Source organism: Ictidomys tridecemlineatus, chromosome 8, assembly GCF_052094955.1.
Source record: "Ictidomys tridecemlineatus isolate mIctTri1 chromosome 8, mIctTri1.hap1, whole genome shotgun sequence".
Classification (NCBI taxonomy): domain Eukaryota; kingdom Metazoa; phylum Chordata; class Mammalia; order Rodentia; family Sciuridae; genus Ictidomys; species Ictidomys tridecemlineatus.
In genome coordinates, this window is record NC_135484.1 from 100,633,381 (window position 1) to 100,654,323 (window position 20,943).

The 20,943-nt window shown below is 35.6% G+C and overlaps 1 protein-coding gene across 5 annotated transcripts in view; it reads left to right on the top strand.

The window, feature by feature from the left end:
* Nucleotides 1–20,564, top strand: part of Pkhd1 (PKHD1 ciliary IPT domain containing fibrocystin/polyductin) — a 432,625-nt gene extending 412,061 nt beyond the window's left edge. For all 5 annotated transcript variants that reach the window (XM_005318573.4, XM_078019904.1, XM_078019905.1 and 2 more), the window contains 3 exons: nucleotides 2,178–2,336; nucleotides 6,415–6,537; nucleotides 19,413–20,564. In XM_005318573.4, the coding sequence (XP_005318630.2) occupies nucleotides 2,178–2,336; nucleotides 6,415–6,537; nucleotides 19,413–19,852 (722 nt within the window). In that variant the 3' untranslated portion in view covers nucleotides 19,853–20,564. The remainder of the gene's footprint in view (nucleotides 1–2,177; nucleotides 2,337–6,414; nucleotides 6,538–19,412) is intronic.
* Nucleotides 20,565–20,943: the final 379 nt, after the last annotated feature.

A 20,943-nucleotide genomic window follows, 5' to 3' on the forward strand; every position in this document is an offset into this window, starting at 1 on the left:
CCTAATTAATGATAAACATTACTATGTGCCTGAAATCCCAGCTACTTAGGAGGCTGAGGTAGGTGAGTCACTTGGGTCCAAGAACTCAAGACCACATTGGGCAACATAGCAAGACCCCATCATAAATAAATAAATAAATAAATAGTCAATCAAAAGTATACTCTAGAGAATTTGATAAACTTTTGATAAGACCATTTTGAAAAAAATGACAGTAGGTCTTAACTAAAGTTTGAAATCATCTTCCTTTAATTCCAAATTTTGTATTACTTAACAAACTATTTTTTGAGGTGATGTAATACTATTAGGTATAATTTTGTGGGTCAGCTATCCTTTTAATAGTACCTTTGAAAGTGTGCTGATGTAACCACAGTTTCACAGAGTGACATGTTCAGTGTACTTGAACCTGGAACTTCAGGTGTTTTATCTTGTGCACAAGTTTCTGAATGGATGTGTTTTAAAGGGTCAGATAGGCAGGGCTGGATATTGGTCTCAGATTTGTTCTGACCTTTAAAAGACTTTTGTCCTTTAATTTCCTTAGTGATTATCTAAGACTAGCCAAATACAACATCAATGTTATTTTAAGGAAAAAGTTATAAAACTAAAGGTAAGATATATTGTAGACAGAAACTTCTCAGTACCACATGTGACACCCAACTAACCTTGGCATTCACATTTGGTACATCACTACTTTTAGTTTCTTCCATATAACTTATAAAGTAGAATAACTAAGGATTTGTCTTAAAAGTTTTTTTTCCCTAAATTGTTCTTCACAATTTTCAAGACCACGTCTATAAATTGAGGCTCTGTAAGAAAGAGATTTTACAAAAGAACAGTAAAAACTTTAAATGGTCTGTACTTTAGGGACCTCTAATTGACATCACGCTGATTAATGGTACAGATCCCAAGAGTAACTGCTTGTTTGCAAGTGTATCAATTTCTAGTACTAGAAGGTTTGGAAAGCAGACTTTATTCACAAATTCAGGCCAATTAATAATTTTTTTTTGTCGGCACACAAAAATAATAGGTTTGATGAGCATTGATTCATATAGCTTTTTCATTTATATGTGAATCAAGCAGAGAGCTGGTTCTTCAATTTCTTGGGTAGAGGAGCAATTGAACAGATATTACCGTTGTGTATACAGAATCCTCATAAGTCTCTCATATATTACAAACCCAGCTCATTATGGCTTGTTTTTTTATTTGGTACCAGGAATTGAACCCAGGGGCACTTAATCACCAAGTCACATACCTATCCTTTTTTAATATTTTATTAGAGAGGGTCTTGCTGAGTTGCTTAGGGCCTCACTAAGTTGCTGAGGCTGGGTTTGAACTTGTGATCCTTCTGCCTCAGCCTCCTGAGTCAGTGGGATTACAGGTCTGTGCCACAGCACCTGGCTCCCCTTTGACTATTGTTTACTCAGTCCCAACTGAAGGACATTTGGATTATTTCTGAGTTTAGCTAGTTATGCATAGAATTACCATAAACATTTGTATATAGGTTTTTGTGTGTATAGGCCAATTCCTTTTCTAGATTATTTTATGCCTTGCTCCATAAATAATAATAGGATAAAAACCAAACATTTCAATCTACAAAATGGCAAGGGCTTCTGGTGAATTTTTAGATGTATTTTCTCAATAGGAAATTCCTCATCTTGTCCCATCATACATAGCCAAACTAGCTCCATCTGCCATTAGTCTACTCCCATTTTCCAATTCTTTCGAACTTCAGAAAGTCTGTTGGCACTCTTGGAGTTTCTGTGCCCCTATTTTAATGTGTTACCCTCCATATTTAAAGCAGATACAGAGCAAGTAGTTCTATGCATTCTGGAACTGAGTTTATGCTTTTTTCGTAATTAGTAGAAGAATGAATGAATCTAAAATTTTGTGTTGATGGATAAGGTATGTCTGAGAATAAAATGAGATAATTGAAAAAAATTGGATAGAATTACACAGGTTCTGCCTGTGTTGGAAGGAATGAGTATGAATTATTGGTGGTATCCTATAGTTCTTCAGGAATATACTCTTGGATTTATTATTGACTCAGTTATTTTATAATTTAATTTAATAAATGTTTATTGAGTACCTGTTAAGCAGCAGGCACTATCATAAACAAATCTTTTCCACAAGTTTTTATTATTACCATTTGAATATATTATGGAACTTTTTTTTATATACAGGAGCCAATTTTACAGCTCGATCTAGGCCCTTTGATGTCTTACCTGTGACTGGAAAGGAGAGGTCAACCATTCTGATGGCTACTTCCCTGTGCTCAGTGGTCTCCTGGCTGGCTCTGATCTGTCTGGTGTGCTGTTGGCTTAAAAAAAGCAAAAACAGAAGTACGTGAATTTTTTGGTTTGGAGGGGGAAGGAATAAAAATATTTAGAAAAAAATCTTGTATGTTTATTTTTTTATTCCTTCAAAGAGTAATGTTTGTGTGCTTTGCAATACATAAAACTATATGGAGTCAAACTGTTCAATTAATATAGTAGAGACAAGGATTGCAAAATCTTAAATAATACCAGCAACAACATAATAAAAGCTCAAATTCATTGAATATTCACTATGTACCAGGCTCTAAGGACGTTAGATAAATTAATTATTAATGCTCACAACAACTCAATTATGCAGGTGATAAATATTATGCCTACAGTACAGATGTGGAGAATGAGGCATAGAAAGGGCAAATAACTTGCCCAAGGTTACACAGCCACAAAGCATCCAGGCAGTTAGCTCCATGTCCCTCTCCCTGAAACATTATGTTCCATTGCCAGCTGACCCTGCAGAAAATGGGCTAAAGAATTACACAGAAACATCCTTTTCTCCTTCAAAAGAGGAAAACAAGTGCTGGACATTTTTCTCTGGAAACAAAGAAATTAAGTATGTCCTTGAATATTTCCCCCAAAGCAGAATATCCTTTCATTTTTTATTTTTTTAAGCTGAGTCATTGAGGGAAGGAGGGTCTCTGAAAGAACTTCTTTCTATCTTTCTAGCTGGTTCTTAGGAAGAGAAGGAGAGGCAGATAGGGCCTGAGTAAATCCCTTATACTAGCCAAACATTATGCCCCAGACCACCACATGTATTTATTATAACATCAAAGTTATAAGCAAGAATGAGTAAAAAGAGCCAAAGTTATAAGCCATTGAATAAAAAGAGGCAAAAGGCAAAATAATAATAATAATAATAATAATAATAATGTACAAAAGAGAAAGGAAAAAGGAGGTAGCACAGTTCTACCACCCAAATATTCCCTGTGCTTGAATTTCTGAGGGATCCTCAGGAAGGGTTGCTCACTTATCAGACCCTGTATCTGAACTTCACAAAGGCCAGTTGGCCCTGCCTCTCTCTGTGTCCTGATTATTTGGGTGGACAAACTGTGATTTGTTGAAATGCAGTTCTTTATTTTGTTTGGGTCTTAAATCCAATCATCTACCCACACCCCACCCCCATTTGTGTGTGTGTGTGTGTGTGTGTGTGTGTGTGTGTGTGTGTGTTTGTAGTACTTTCGGTTTTGTAAGAAACTTTGTGTTTTTTTTTTTTTTTTAACCTCAAGTGATCCTGTGTAACAGGTGATTTAATTCTGGGCCTCAATTTACTATCCAAACCTACTAGCCATTTGAGGACTCCCATTAAGCTCTTCAGATCTTATCTCCTCTTGTTTGTTCCCTCAAAGCTAGAAGTAGCTTATTCTTGAAGTTACTTGATTCTATTATCTCAGTCCTTTCTGTTCTTTAAAACTTTCAGTATCTGTGAGCACATTTCCTTATATTAAATCTTCACATTTTTCTGACTGGGTACATTTGTAGCTAGTTTAAAAATTATTAAGAGATGGAAAGAAAATTGACAAAAAATTTCACAGCAATTAGCTCTATATGAGTAACTTGCCTTTTCTTTTTTATGTTCTATACTTTATTTTCTGTACTTTAATTTCTAAAATTAGCATTTCATTACATTGGAATCAGATAAATGTACTGCTTCCTAACTTCCTCATAAAATGATTCTCCAATTCAGCTATATGTTCTATGTCAGAGTTGGCAAAATTTTTGTCTGAAGACCCTATTATACTGTCAACAATTATGGAGAACCTAAAGAATTTTTGTATGGGTTCTATACATTAGCATTTACAAATTAAAAATAAAACAGAACATTTAGAGTTTATTTGTTAATTTATTTTGAAATAACAATAATATAGACAGTGAATGTAAGCATAATTAACACTTTTATTTTTAAAACATCTATATTTTTCAGAAAAGACATTATGAATAAAAAAGTGGCAGTTTTACAAATCTTTTAAATGTCTTACTTAATGGGAGTCAGCTGGAATCTTCTAGCAGCTTCTGCATTCAGTCTGTTGCATATGTATTGGTTTGTGCTGAAGTATAGCAAGGAAATTCAGCATCATACAGCTATATAGTAGAAAAATAGAAAATAACTTATTAGGCTTTACAGATAATTGTGAATATTCTTTGACAAGAGGACTTAAGATCCACCTCAGTTGCACTATTACATGCACCTCTACTAGTCTACTGTGTATTTTTAAATGGAGCATCTACTCATGCATGGTTTTGAAGCACTATCTCTTGGTCATTTGATAGATAATTTTTTACTGAGTTTTGCTGGCTACTAAATGTTGAAATATTTCCTTCTACAATTAAAAAATCACAAGTGTTCATATTAGTCTGTAATATTTTCAAATCTATGAAATTCATGGAAATTAATATAGCTTTTCCAGAATTCTAAGTTGCCCATGAAAGCTTGATTTAATCACTCAAGAAAAATGCTGTAAGTTCTTTCTTTCTTACCATCTTAGTTCCTTCATTTTAAAAAAGAAAACCTTTCAAATACCCAAATACTAATGACCAGTTTGTCCTCAATCATCCTTTTTAGTTTGGTGAGTAGAAATGGTGTTCCATAAAAACATCAGCAAGTTCAGCTTGAAACTCACCTATTAAATTATTTTCCCTTTAGGAAATCACTATTCATATTTTTAATAAAATTAAATCTCTTTATTGTTTCATCAGAGATATTCTTAAGCGAGATAGACTTTTGCTTTGTGGCTGTTGATTTTCATTTTGTTTACTGTGATTTCATCTCCAGGTATGTCCTTCCTGATCACACCTATCTCCAAACATTTACTTTCTCCCCCACAACAATTGCCTTTTCACACTACAACATAGCATTTCTTGACATTATGTTACAAATGTATTTATTTATCTCTGTCATCCATACTAGAACAAAAGCTCTATGAAAGCATGTATGGAGTATTTCTTATTCATCATAGTTTTCACAGTGCCCAGAACAGTATCTGGCATGAAAATTTAAATATGTTTGTGGTGATTACATTTATTAAACAAATGAATGGAAAATTAAGTATATGTTAAGCCACAGATGGACATAAGATTTAAATTTTTCAGTCAAAAGCATGCATCTGTTTGAATTCTGTCGATTGTACCAATGTACAATCAATGTATTGGTACAATACATTGTACCAATGTATCAACATCATTTCCTGATGTTTATACTGTTTTAGTCAGCTTCACATTGCTACAATGAAACCCAAGACAACTAACTTACAAAATGAAAAGGTTTATTTAGCTCATGGGAAGTTCAAAATCCAAGACCAGATGGTCCCATTGGTTTGGCCTCTTCTAAGAATAACAGATAGAAGCACATCATCTAGGGAGTCCTATAGTAACAAATATTTACAGCTTATATTGGGTGGAGGGAGGGAGAGAGGGGGAGAGAGAGAGGGAGGGAGGGAGGGGAGAGAGGAGAGTACTGGGGAGAAAGAGAGACCGGGTCCCACAGTCTCCTTTGAGGTTATGTCCCTAGTGACCTAAGGACCTCTGAGGAGGCTTCGTCTCCTAAGGGATTCACTACTTCCCAAGGTCATCCTATGAACCAACCCTTTTTAGAATCTATAATTATTTCAAATCAAAAAGTTAAAAAAGTTAGTAACATTTTGTTAATTATTAGCTCTGTCCCACAGAAATATAACATGATCCACAAATGTGAAACACATAGTAATTTTCTAGTTGTCATTCATCCTAATATAGTGAAAATATCATTTTAATGTGTAATGAATGAAAAAAAAAGTATATACCCCAGCACAGGGTATTTTACTTTTTTTTCAAAACCAGCTGTGCATTTTATACTTAGGGCACATCTCCATTCGAGCTAGTCACATTTTAAGTGTTCAGTAGTCACACGCGACTACTACTGTTTTGGACCGACAGTTTTAAATTGTAATATTGGTGATTGGTACATAGGATTCATTATTGCTTAAGTTCTGAATTTATTATATGCATTCTATTGCATATATTTCACAAGGATACTGGGAGGAGGCTTAAAGAGAAACATTTTATAAATTAAAAATGTTCTTTTAATCAGAAGAAATAAATTTTTGTGTTAATACAGAAACAAAACCTGAAGAGGTACCTAAATCCCAGACTGATGATCAGAAGAACCATATTCATGTCTCATCCAAACGCCCTCGATCACAAGAAGGGAAAGAAAAAGAAGATGCTTTGGCAGAAGAAGGTGAGTTTAGACAATGCCAACAACTCCACAGAGGAGACCCACTGGGAACAAACTGTGGGTTCATTACCAACCCCAACAAATGTCAGTTTCTAAAGCAATTCTGTTAAAAGCCCTTTCTTTCATTTTTTGTGACTTTTTTTCCTCAAGCAAAGTATACCCCAGCATAAGAAGGTACAGGTTCAGCTGATTTTCTCAGCTAGTAACCAATTATTTAAATTGATGTTTATATATTTTTTCTTAGTAGATTATTGGTTTAACATTTAAGTTGTTACATGAGAAAAGGGGAAACCAGAGTATAGGCATATAATCTTTCCCTCAGCTATTACAAAGCTGCCAATTTGGCAACATTATTGAATTTGGGAAAGCAGAGAGTACAGTTGCCAAATACCTACTATGCAAATTAGATTGAATGTGGAACCCTCAAGAAATAAGTCAGCTTTGCTAAACCCTGCTTTGTCATTTAGTTGTATTTTTTTTAGCAAAATGCATGATTTGCCTATATTTTGCATTATGTCAGATGATTTTACTTGTTATATTGTTAAATTGTCTTTAAAATTGGTGCCAAGCAAAGATTAGCATTTACCTTGGATCAATGCTCTGCTCTTGTCCTGTTAAGGATGCATATAATAGGAATATAGAGCGCAGGACACAAGATGGCTTTGCCAAGTATGGCTATGGTGTATGAAAAACATTCATGTGATTTCCATGGGTCTGAAACATTTTAAAACATACTCTAAAAGGAAGAATGTTCTCTTTTTTCCAAGTAAGAACCAATTATCATATTTTCTGCTTGAAAAAGGAATACCAATCTTACTGAGTTCATGTTTAATCAAAATAGAGCAGCTCAGTGAACTGATGTGTGTGTGTGGGAGGGTGTTTGGGTGTGTGCTTGCGTGCATATGTATGTATGTTTGTTTGTTTGTTTGCCTTTTTGTGTCTTTACCCATGGATAAAATGAGTTTCAAAAAAAATTACAGATTATCCATCTCCTGGACATACAACAAATGGTAGTAGGAGGTGTGGGTTGAAGTATATATTCTAAAGCAATTTATATATTCTAAAGCAATTCTGTTAAAAGCCCTTTCTTTCATTTTTTGTGACTTTCTTTCATTTTTTGTGGAGGAGATGAGAATGGAGATGGAGAGAGAACAGGTTCTTTCTAGGTGCCATTGAAGATCATTTTAATTTTGGCTTCTTGTCTTTCTTATTAATGGATAAGACTCTTGTCCATATTATTGCATGTAAACACAGGGCAGGTGTTTGAAACAGTGTCTGGACCTAGCTCTTGACATTCAGTTGCACTCTTCAGTGAATGGTGGGAACATTGCTGATCTCTCCCCTCATCTAATTTGGTCATCTACATGAATTTCAGTTGTCTCACTTAAATTAACCACATTAAACAGTCCACACACCTGGATGTTTTAATAAGGAACATTTATGTGGTGGCTTATTAATAGATTATCAGGAATGAGACAGGGACAGGGCTTCTTGGAAGAGGTTTATTAGAAAATTGACACTGAAAATAGAAAGATGTGTTATCCAACCCACCTCACTGTGATCCCTTTATCACAGTGGATTTATTTCTTTATCACCTAAGCTTCTTCTAAATCTTAACAAAATCTTTTCCAAAGCAAATAATGAGGTATCATCTATAGTTTTTGAAAATTATTATCATCTACCTAATTATTGCTAGCTAAAAATAAATCTGGTTTTATTTCCCTATTTCCACAACATTTTAGTTTTCCTTTACTCACTCTGTCTTTAAACTTTTGGGGTGTGCTATTAAAGTGGTTGGCTGTCTTGCTGCTTGGCCCTTTGCCATTACTAAGCATTATTATTGCATTTGAAATTATTTAGCTGATGGAACTATTACTACTAAATTTAGGTTGCAAGCTTATTGTGATATTACTTTTACCAAAAATCTCATGAATGTAATAGGGTTTCTAGACAGTTGCTATAGAAGGATAAGGGAAGTAAGGTATATATATCTTTTACTGTACTGTTCAGTGCTTTTGATGTAAAGAGTCATCTAAATCACCTTTCAAAATCTAGTCTGATCATGTTGCTCTGTTACTTATCAATTTAATGGATTCCCACTGTTGGTTGGAGGGGCAGGGGAATGTGACGAGATTGGACATGGAACCCAGGGTTGGACAGATCAGATTAAAATCTGACTTCCTTTAAATCTGACTTCCTGGAAAAAATATTACTCATCTTTGTGACATTTAGGTGAGAACCTGCTGAAGTGTCTATAAGTACTATTTTAGATCTAATCTCCCCATAAATAGAAAATAATATTTACTTAATACACAACAAAGTCTTGTCTGTACATTTGCAATGGGTGGTATCTGGCTGACTTTGTGCCTTCAAGCAAGACAACCTCTTTGCCCTTCAGTTTTTCTCATTGATAAAATTGTTATAATAATACTGCTTACTGGTTAGGATTGTTATTGATATTAAGCCAGTTAACATCAGTAAAGCCAGCACAGAACAATTCCTAGCATACTGTAAACATTAACATATGTGTTATTCTTGTTACTCAAGACTCAAAATCTTCAAGTCTTGTCTCTGTTCCATCTTTATGATCTTATTTTGGATTTTACCCTCTTGCCTCCTGCTGACAATTACCCTGGGATTTCTCTCCCTTCTTCCTTCTCATTTGCTTGCACAGTTTCTTCAAATTGGACTTCTTGCCTTCATCTGTTAAAATTGCCTCCATATTAAATCATTGACTCATATAACTTTTTTTTTCCCAAGAAACCTTTCCCCAATTACTCCTACTTCAATCATAACATTTTCTTCATTGGGTTCAACAAATCCTAAATATATGTCTCTGTGGCAGTACTATTGGTGTTGGGAATTTATGGGACAGATGACTCTCTGTTCCCACAGGCCAAAGTTTCGTCACCACAGCAATTTTGCCCTCCAGGTAGGGTGACTAACACAACCTGGTCTTCCCAAGTACTGCCTCAATTTTAAAGCATAAAGCTTTGGGTCTGAGGAATTCCTTCAGCAGTAGACATATTGGAACAGTCACCCATCCTACCTCCAGAGGATGTTTGCAATGACTGGGAACATTCTTTTTGTCATAGCTTGGGAGGACCAGGATATTATTGATAGTGAATAGAGATCAGGGCATCTGTAAACATCATGTATTATATATACCACTTTTCCAACTCAAATTATCTGGCTCAAGATGTCAGTACTATCAAGGATGCGAAACCCTGGAATGAGTAATATCTTTCATTACTCATCTTTGTGACATTTAGGTGAGAACCTGCTGAAGTGTCTCTAAGTTACTATTTTAATCTCCCCATAAATAGAAAATAATATTTACTTAGTACACAACAAAGTCTTGTCTGTACAATTGCAATGTATCTGGTTCCTTGTCCTTTATGAATTCCCAATATGGTTGGTACACAGGAATAGTATTTGGTGGACAATTGAGGAACAAGTTAATTCAATAAACAAGTGTAAATCAAATGCAACAATATCTATTGGAAGAACTGAAATATGGCAGGGAATGTGAAAGGCAAGAATATCATTTTTCTGAGTTGAATGTTTAATCCTCTGAGTGCTAAATCTCATCACATGGTTTCATATCTTATTTAGTGAAGGCTTGATTGTCCATTTTGCAGAAACTCTGGTTCATAGAAATGCCAGGAAGACTTCTGCTTTGCCCTGTCAAAGCTCAATCTCACATCACTTTTACTCAATGGTTTCTTTGTTCCTTTAACTTGGTCAATAACATCCAAATCTCCCAATCTAGACACCTTGAGTTATAGATCTTGAATTCCCAGTTCACCCTTTCTTTTTTTTTTAAAGAGAGAGAGAGAGAGAAAGAGAGAGAGAGAGAAAGAGAGAGAAAGAGACAGACAGACAGAGAGAGAGAGAGAGAGAGAGAGAGAGAGAGAGAGAGAATTTTTTAATATTTATTTTTGGCGGACACAACATCTTTGTTTGTATGTGATGCTGAGGATCGAACCCGGGCTGCACGCATGCCAGGCGAGCGCGCTACCGCTTGAGCCACATCCCCAGCCCACCTAGTTCACCCTTTCCCACTCTGTCCCTTTCTTGCTTATCAACCTCTATCATTTCCACTTCTTCTGTGTCCTTGAGTGTCCTCTCTTGTTGCTTTACCTCTCAGGTGTGTCTTCCATTCAGTCACATTGACCACATTGCTGGCAGGTGTCTCTCCTCTTTGTCTTTCCCTTCCAGGACAGAATTCCCAATCTGTAACACAGGCTTCCCCATTTCAAAATGTTCTTCTCCAGTGTATCCGCATAGCCACAGTCTCCCATTTTTCCCAAATCCAGATCAAATACTTTTTTTTTCTTTTTAAAATTCTCTTTATCTAGAAGGACTGGTTCCCATCTCTCAACTTCCAGAACTCTACCCTTGTTTACATAACACTTACTATATAATGTAATTGTTCGTTTTCTCCTATCTTTTGTATAAATTCTGTATCTTTTTAAACCCCAGAAGCTCTTTACTATAGAGACTTATTGTTTTAGTTATTTTTTTTTTGCTATGACCAAAAGACCTGAGAAGAACAATTAGAGGAGTAAAAGGTTATTTTGGGGCTCATGGTTTCATAGATAGGAGATTATTTTCTTTGGGGCCCAAGGTGAGAGAAAACATCATGATAGAAGAGGTGGCAGAGGAAAGTGGCTCAGGACATCATACCAAGAGGGAGAGCAAGCAAGTTCCCTTCACTAAGGACAAAATAGGAGCCCCAAAGGCACACCCTCAAGGACCCAACTCTTTCAGCTATACCCTACCTACTACCTACAGTCACTACCCAGTTAATCCCTACCAGGGGATTAAGGTGCTCATTAGGTTAATTGTTCTCATAACCCAATCTGTTCACCTCTGAACTTCCTAGCATTGTTTCAGATGTGGATTTTGGGGGACTCCTCACATCTACACCAGACCAATTATGATATAAAACCATGAATAAATATTATTGAGTAAATGATGAAGATAGAGATGAAATGATTCTCCCTTCTTTCCGAAGACCCTTGGATCCCAGCAGTTGTTAAAAACTGTTAGAAAAGAATAAAGAAAAATCATCCTCAATTTCTTTAAAAACAGATCAACAACAGGATAATGCCCATGACTGACCACAGTATAAGGACTGCACATCACTGTTAGCAATGGGCAGAATGTGACATGGTGTTTCCTGCAGTGCTTTCTGCTGACTACTATGGCTGCCTCTCTCAGTTGTCTTGACAGTCCTCTGTCTTTGCAGATCTCAGTGCATTTTTCTCCAAATCTTGCACTGATGTTTGGCCACTCACGGATTTTATTTGTAGAATCCATACATCCAATGTTGGGAATTAAAATTTTGCATGTAAAAAAGGCTTGCCTTTATACATATATGATTATGAACGTCAACTTCAGGGACTCCTTATCTCTATCATTTAGAGACTATTAACTATATCTGATATGCTTCATGAATGTGAAATAAAAAGGACTGTTTATGAATTTATCTTTTGTGAGCATCAATCTAAAAGAATGCCAGAGGGTGAAGAGAAGAGAGATGGCTTCAAGGTGTTTAGAAGTAAGGAAGACACAACAGCTGAGACATTTCCCAAGCTCTCAGAAAAGTAGAAATATGTTTGGAATTCATTAATGAATAACATGTCTATATCACATAAGGAAAAAAGATAAGAACATCCCCTATTTTAAAAAACATGAAGAAAATTAGCACTTATTCCATAAGAAAAGCTTAATAAACTTATAATGGTTGGGATATGAGGTGTCTCCCCAAAACAGCTCATGTCTGAGAAAATGTGAGAACATTTAGAGGTGAAATGATTGAGTTATGAGACCTTTCACCCAATCAGTGAATTAATCCTCTGCTAGGGATTAGCTGAGTAGTAATTGAAGATGGATAGGGTGTGCCTAGAAGAGGTGAGTCATTAGGGGCATGCCTTTGGGGTACATACTTGGTGAACTGAGCTTAGTTCCTCTCTCTGCATACTGATCATCATTTGAACTACTTCCTTCCACCATACTCTTATGCCATGATGTTCAACCTCACCACTATCTCCAAGGAATGGAGCCAGCTGTCTATGGACTGTGACCCCTGAAACCATGAGCCCTCAAATAAACTTTCCTCCTCTATGATTGTTCTGGTCAAGTCTTTTGGTCACAGCAGTGAAAAGGTTTACTAAAAGAGAAATATTGCTAAATAAGTGTTTGAACACTATGAAATATTATATTTAACAATGGAATATTAAAGTACTTGCTACTGAAATGAGGACACATTGTGTAATTCTGAGGAATGTAGGCAGAGATAAATTAAAAGGACAATGTTGGAGATGGTTTGCAGATGATATAATTGTTGGAGGTAACTGCTATGGTTTATAATTAACTTGAGTAACTTATTAAAATAAAATGTCAATCTATAAAGACATAATATTTTATAAATGCTAAATAAACATCTTTTCCTTATAAGTTTATTCTGTCTCAGGTATTTTATTATATTTTTATTTATTTATTTTGTACTGGGGGTTGAATTCAGGGGCATTCAACCATTGAGCCACATACCCAGCCCTATTTTGCATTTTATTTAGAGACAGGGTGTCACTGAGTTACTAAGAACCTTGCCATTGCTGAGGCTGGCTTTTAACTTGCAATTCTCCTGTCTCAGCCTCCCCAGACACTGGATTACAATCCCACTCTGCCTGGGATATTTCATTATAGTACATAAAATGGACTGCTACAAGAAGTTAGGAGTACGTAGTTACAAAATGTGATAAAATATACAATAGTGGCCAAGGGATATGATATCTTGGGAAAAAATATTAATGAGAGATGTGTTGAAGGTATTTAACAATAAGATGTGTTTTGCTGAGTAGTTTAAAGAGAAGACATGAATGTAAAAGGAAATATGTTTGTATTTAGACTGACTAATATTTCAGGGACCTTAATTATTCATAAATTAGCTTGGTTTTAATGCAATTTCAATAATTTTGCACATTGTAAAGTGGCATAAGATGAATACAAAGTTCATCAGAAAAGTACAGACCAATGATACAAAGCAAATTTTCTAAAAGAAATTGATTTTATGACAATGGGAATGTGTAACTCTAGCAGAGAAATAATGTTTATGTTACTATTCTTAGTAAAATGTGATACTGATAAAGGAATACCCTAATGGAAATAGCCCCAATGAGTGTGTGTGTGTGTGTGTGTGTGTGTGTGTGTTGTGTATGCGTTAGGGTGTACATATATTCTCGTGTTGTATCACATTATGTACATATTTATGCATATATGTATATTGCAAAAGTATAGGTTATAATTATATATTATACATAATAAATATATATGTTAGGTATAAAAATGTAATACATGCTTAAAAAATAAATTAAAGCAGTCTATACATAGAGTTAAATAATTTGACTATTTAGAATAATTATTAACCTAGATTCTCACTTCAAAAAATATACCAAAGTAAATTCCAGAAGCATAAATGAGCTGAGTTTGATTTACTAAAATGCATTCATTGTTAGAGCAACAGAAAATCAATGGAACAGAGATCACTTGTGACTCAATGTGGGAGACTAACAGTATGTTTTCCTTCCTTTTATTTTCTCTAATTTTTATAACTTTTGATTGACCATCCATTGCTTATTAAAATAAATGATAACTTTCCACTTAAAGGAAAAGTAGTCTGGATAACCCTGGTGATATTGTTTACTAATTACTGCATATGTATTTTCTAATATGTGGGCAAGACGTTTTCCTTTATCAATAAATGATAGAATCCATTTTTGACATATTACTTGTCCACTTCTCTTCCTCAGACCATGTTTAGACTTCAAAAATGTCAACTATTTTGAGACTGCTCATTGAATCTCCAAGTCTTCTAACACTGAACACTGCACATGGAATTGGCGTGAGAAAAATAGAAGGGAAATTCATTACTAATGCTCTGATAGCAAAAGAAGCCAGCGACTAGCACTCACAGCAATCTTAAAAATCAAGGGCATAGTGTATATTCACTGCTTTTGAAAGTTTCATAAGCCACAAGATGTTAAGAAGAGCTGGAAAAATTGCAGCCAATTGTAGGTTTACCTGGAAGCACCCCAGATCAGACTGTAGGTGTACCTGGAATCACCCCAAGCCAGTAAGGGCCTCATTTTGTAGAGAATGGATATATGTGCCCCATATTTGGTCTCATTCTCCCTAAAACTTGATCATACCTACCAATGGAACTCTATGAAGCATGGGTACAGGCAATTTGAAATCTCCTCTTTCCTTTCTGATGGAAACTCATCAACCAGGCAGTGATGGGAAGAAGGCATGTTAATTCATATGTTTTGATACTAGCTATCCTTCCTTCCCTAAAACCCAAACATTCAACTGAATGCCTTAGGACACATATCTGCTATAAATTCATTTTTTATCTAATTTGTCTGAGATCTAAGCTTCCTGTGGAGGTCCTAGATCAAAGGAGCTGATTCCTTCTGATGTCGGCACTGACATGTAATGTGTGCTGACTTAGTTCTGTCTATAACCTCACAGTGGGAGGTGGCCAGCCTCCCTGGGCACCTTTACACAGTGAACTTTCATTTCAGCTGGGGAGTCTGTCAGGTATGTTGCTGATTGGAGCTAACATGTAAATAATTTATGGGAGACTTTTAAATGTTTTGGGGTCTGCAAAAGAAAGCTAGGCTTGCATTAGTCTTTTATGAAGAGATACAGACTTGAAGAACAAGGGGGGAAATATTTCCAATGAAAGTCTCTCAAAAACAGGATAACAATATTTTCAATGGCTTAAAAATAGGTGACTTGTAGCATTTGATTCATCTTATACAAAGTGCTATTGGTTTTACCAAGGGATTAAAATTCAAAGCCTCTTTTCCTTTTTTAAGTTTGCTTCTACCTGACAATTTATTCTTCTTGTTCTTTGGTTATTTGCTGATCCTGATAAACTATGCCTTTTCCTCCTGGTGAGAGCAGTAATTATGGAGATGATACCAAGCCCAGTGCTTGGTATAGAACTGGGCATAATGAGCAAACAGGGTTGATAGCACAAAACATCTCCTTCCCTAAAGGCACTCAAAGTCCTAAGAGGAAGATGGGACTGTCACACAAAGAAAGGTGACCAATAATAGAAACAGCAGCACAGGTCAAATGAGAAACTCCAGTCAACAAGTATTGAGGCATAAATCAATGTAGTTGAGCTGTCAAGAAACACTTCTGGAAGGAGTTGCAGATCCCATAGGAAAACTAGAGTAACCGGAAAGTTCTCACAGCTCCAAGCAAGAGAAATCCTCCAGGCAGGTAGCTGTGGCAGATAAACGCTAGACAAAAAGACTGTGTGGAAAGTGAAAGGGGAGAGATGAGTAATATAAACTTATCAGGATATTAAAATAAGCATTGTGGGAACAATTGAACAACATGATTACTTTATCTTATTTACTGGTCCCAGTAAAAAGCATTTTAGAAGTCACACACCTGTAATCCCAGCTATTTGGGAGGATGAGGTAGGAGGATGATAAGTTTGAGGCCAGCCTGAGAAACTTCACAAGACCCTGTCTCAAAAAAAAGCAAAAATTAAAAAATAAAAAGAACTATTACCTTTTCATATCCTCACCTCATTACTTCATTTTCCACCCATCATCTGTTGCTAGATTAGATTAAACTACTAATAAATTGGGTTTTTAATTCTATAATATAGATGGCACACTATTGTCTTCTGATACAAGCCAGGACAGCTCCCAATAAACTGAGAGAAGCATAATACACAGGTTAATACATTAGTATCTACAATGTGTGTAAAAAAAAAAAAAGAGTAGTTAATGAATTTAGTGGTGAAATGCAAGAACATTAGTGATAGTAGATGTTGATGACCATGTTGCCACCTACTTCCCAAGGGTTTAAGATGGGTCTTTTTTTATTCATCATAAGGCACTTGAAAGATGACCTTTGCACATATGAGATACTGATATGCATATATTCAGCCAAACACTCTTCTTAATTCTTCATTGCTGTCTAGGACTTTATACATTGTTGTATGGTGCTGATAAGCACAGAATCTGGACCAAAAAATCTTGAATTCTCTAAACCAGATCTGCCCTTGATTTACCTGTGGTATTGGGAAGGTATACTTAGTCACTCTGTCCCTTAATTACCTTTCTTCTGAAGGGCAGATAATAGCTGGGCATGGCACACCACTGTAATCCCAGTAAATCAGGTGGCTGAGGCAGAAAGATCTTGTGTTCAAAGCCAGACCCAGCAACTTTGTGAGACCTTGTCTATAAATAAAAATACAAAAAAGGACTGGAAATGTGGCTTAGAGGTTGAGCACTCATGGGTTCAATCCCTGTTATGTATAAATATATAAATGACAGATAATAAGAGCATGTAGTCAGAGGGTTATTCTAAGGACAAATTACATACATGATGTAGTGCTCAACATGTGTTATTTGGTATACTTGCTGTATAAATGGTACTTTAAATTATTAAAGTAAATTTTGAAGGCAAAAGAAAGCCTAAGTTTAAATACCTAAGGACTATCGTATTGAGATTGTTTGTTGCTATATTTTAATATGAATTTGTTACTGTCTATGTTGGTGTATTTTAGTATGAAATTATCTTACTGTCTGTGAGAACTATTAATTTAAGGTACTTTTTATTAAAGTAAGTTGTAGACAGAGTTAGAAAAGAAACTTATAGAATCATTTAATAATTATTTTAAGTGATTAATGCATGGTCACATGAGATTATTTGAATTCCCATGTACATATTTAGAAGCTTTACAAATATGGTAAGTAAGCCTACCATCTGTACTTTTGACTTTTGTGAGATGAATCGAAATATATTACGCAGACTGGCCTTTAACTCTTGGGCTCAAGTCATTCTCCCACCTCAGCCTCCTTGGTGGTTAGAAGTACATACAGGTGCATACCATCATGTCCAGCTTCACTTTCATTTATTCTTCTATAAATCAAGGATAATAGTATTAATGGTTTCTTGGGTTGGCTCTAAGAATTGAAAGAATGAGTGAATATTACATATTGAAACCGGCACTTGGCACTATTATTTAAACGTTAGAAATTTGAACAATGATGGTTACTATAATGGTAATGGAACAATGATGGTTACTATAATGGTAATGGCAATTATCATGATAGTTATTTTAGTCAGCTTTGAATTGTTCTGATCAGTGTACCCAACAAGAACAACTTAGATGAGGAAAAGTTTATTTTAGCTCATGTTTTCAGAGATTCAAGCCATTGTTGGCCAACTCAGTAGCTCTGGAAACTGAGCTTAGGCAGAACATCATGGTGGAAAGGTTTGGTGGAGGAAAGATGCTTAGTTCATGACAAACAAGAAGAGAGAGCAAAAGTAAATTGCCAGGGATGAAATATAAACCCCAAAGGCATGCCACCTGTGATCTACTTCCTCCAGTTTCCTATCTGCCTATAGGTACCACCCAATTAATCCATTCAAGTGGATTAATCCACTGGATAGGTTAAAGTTTTCATAATCGAATTATTTCACCTTGTGAACATTGTTGCATTATCTCACATATGAGTTTTATGGGGGTACCTCACATCCAAACCATATGATAGTCTTTACCATATTGTTGCTTTGGGGCAGTACTTTGCTTGCTTCATCTGATTTAACTTTCAAATAATCCCACAAGATAGACACCAGCACTATTATTGTTTCAAAGATGATCAAGCTGAGGTACATTGTGATAAAGTACAGTTTACATGTTTATTCAGCAAGTAAAGGACCAAGCAGGAACTATCACCACATTTATTTGACTATAAGCCTATGCTATTAGCTGCTATGTTATATAGCTTTGGGGAGTCATATTTTATATATTTAATAACATAAACAACTGTTCTGGTAATTCTGACTATGATATCACTAAAATTCTATGTATTCTTCGTTCATCATCATTTACTGCTCCAGTAATGTGAGAAGTTACTTAACTCATTTACTAGGAGCATGATCACAGTATTAAGTGTGTGTGTATATATATATAATAGTGCACTTCCAAAAATTGGGCCAGATTAGAAAAAAAAATTCCTAGATCATTAGTTTACCAATATTGTACTCTTCTGAGTTAATTTTTAATTATGTTTAATAAGAAAACTAAAGTACAAATGAAATCTCAACGAAAGAAAATAATAACTAAGGTTACTAAAATGAAGGAAATTTTAGTAAAGTAAGTAACGACTGATAATAATATGAAATTTTACAATTGAAGCCATGACAGGCTTAAGAGGTGGAATGAAAGTCACACAGCCACCCAGAAAAAAGAGGAATTTGAGCAGAACACTAACTTCATGACTAAATTACATTTCACTTTCTCTCCTTCCACTATTGCACAACCAAACATGCACAAGCTCATAAATGTATTCATATATTTATATTAGGTCTACCTATGTTTATATTCATTTTTATAAAATCAAAGAGGTTTAAATTGTAAATTTGGTGTAAAAGCCAAAATACTAGATAAGACTGATTTTTTCAGGTTCACATTTCTTAATATGAGTGTGGGTTTCCCAATAATTAGACCTGTCTAAAGTCTAAATATCAAATTTAAGCTCTGTGCTTACACTTGAAATCCTTGTTTATTTAATAACATCTTAAAAGTGGGTTTTTTTTGAAGACATGTTATCAAACTTTTATTGGATGGTTAGTATTAATTACAACTTGGGTGTGGGATACAGTACTTTTATTTTAGGAAAAAGTATTTTTTAAAGGTATTTGGAAATTGATCATCAGTTATAATTCAACCTTTAATTAGTTGATAATATATTGTGAAGATTCCTAAATATTCAAAATGTGTTATCAACTGATTAAAAACTAAATGATTTCTTCCCCTATTTCTCTTTCCACAGATATGAGAATGAAGGTCATGCTGGGCAGGCTGAACCAGCTTCCCAACCATGCCCTGGACGGAGTGTCCAGAAGGAAGGTGAGCAGCCACACTGTCCCAGAGGAAGGGCCTGCTACGGCTGCTCCCAGTATTACCGGTGTCACATCCCAGAGGCACCCTTGTGCTCCAGGGTCTCCTTCTCAGCAATTGTACCTGCAGGAGAGTGGGAACTGGAAGGCAGCCCAAGAGCAGCTGCTCAGATACCAGCTGGCAGGCCAAGATCGACTGCTGCTGCTGTGCCCAGACCTCAGACAAGAGAGCCATCGGTGGCAGGGACAGAGTCAGCTGATCAAGAGAAGTAGCAGCTTGGGGCTTTCCCAAGAGAAGAAAGCCTCCTGTGGTGCCACTGAGAAGTTCTGCCTTCATTCTGCACAACCAGAAACTGTTCAGGAACAGCTGTGACCAGGGAATGCTGAGGGCATTTGGACTGAAAGGCAGAATGTTCAAAATATATCCAGACAATAAACAGGGGAGGTGAGGGTGAGGCTTGGCATGTGTTCCCAAGTAGGTAGGAGGAGTTGGACTATGAATCCCATTTAGAGCTTTAAAATGTCTGAGGACTGAAACAGTGTCTGATTATATATCTTTTGTGTCTATCACAGATCATTTGCCAATGCTGGACAAATAATAGATTCTCAAACACTTGATAAGTTTTTATTTTGTTTTTAACTTAAGCCATCTCTGCTCCTAGTTCACCAACTTAATAATTGTATTAATACTGACTTATACCGGTAGGAATTGTTATTAAACTTCCCCTGGGATGACTACCCACAGCACTTTGGGCTCCTCTTATGGAAAGAATCATGGAAAGGTCTAGTCTGCAAGAGTTGGTTTTTCAGTATTACAGAAAAACATTTGTTTTCCCTGTATGAACATTTGAAGACTGGAAAACATCCTGCTTTCTCCTGTATCAGGGCTTACCTTCCAATCACAAGACAACTATCTAATTTTTTACAAGTGGCTTATTTTGTAGCTTAAATTCAATCATTATTGAGAACCCAGAGTAGTGCTTGCATATCAGGTTTGCATCTTACGAGTTTTTACGGTCAAAAATTGATATTTTCATGTGCTTTGCTGAGATTTTACTCAAGAATAAAGATGTGAAAATACTAAATCTGAGAAAGGAAATTGTCAATGGATCATAGCTATATTTTTCTCTTAATTAGTAGCTGAATCAAATTTATAAATGGAAGACAGTTTTATTGGAGGACCAGAGATAACCAAGTGTCTAAGTAGATCTCCAGCTAACTCCTTTATTAAAGAGCTGCTTTTTTTTTTTTTTGGAGAAGAAATGCATAAAGCTGCCCAACAGAAGGGAAGAGAAAATATATCAGGTGCAGCCTTTCTAGATTGTGCTTAGGGTCTATGGGAGACCATTGCAAAGGATCAACTCATATTGATAAATTGAGTAAGGATATAAAGGTCAGTTCTCCTAATTCATACACTTGCATATGTCCAAACTGGAGGATACTTTAAGCAGCCAGAACGTGTCC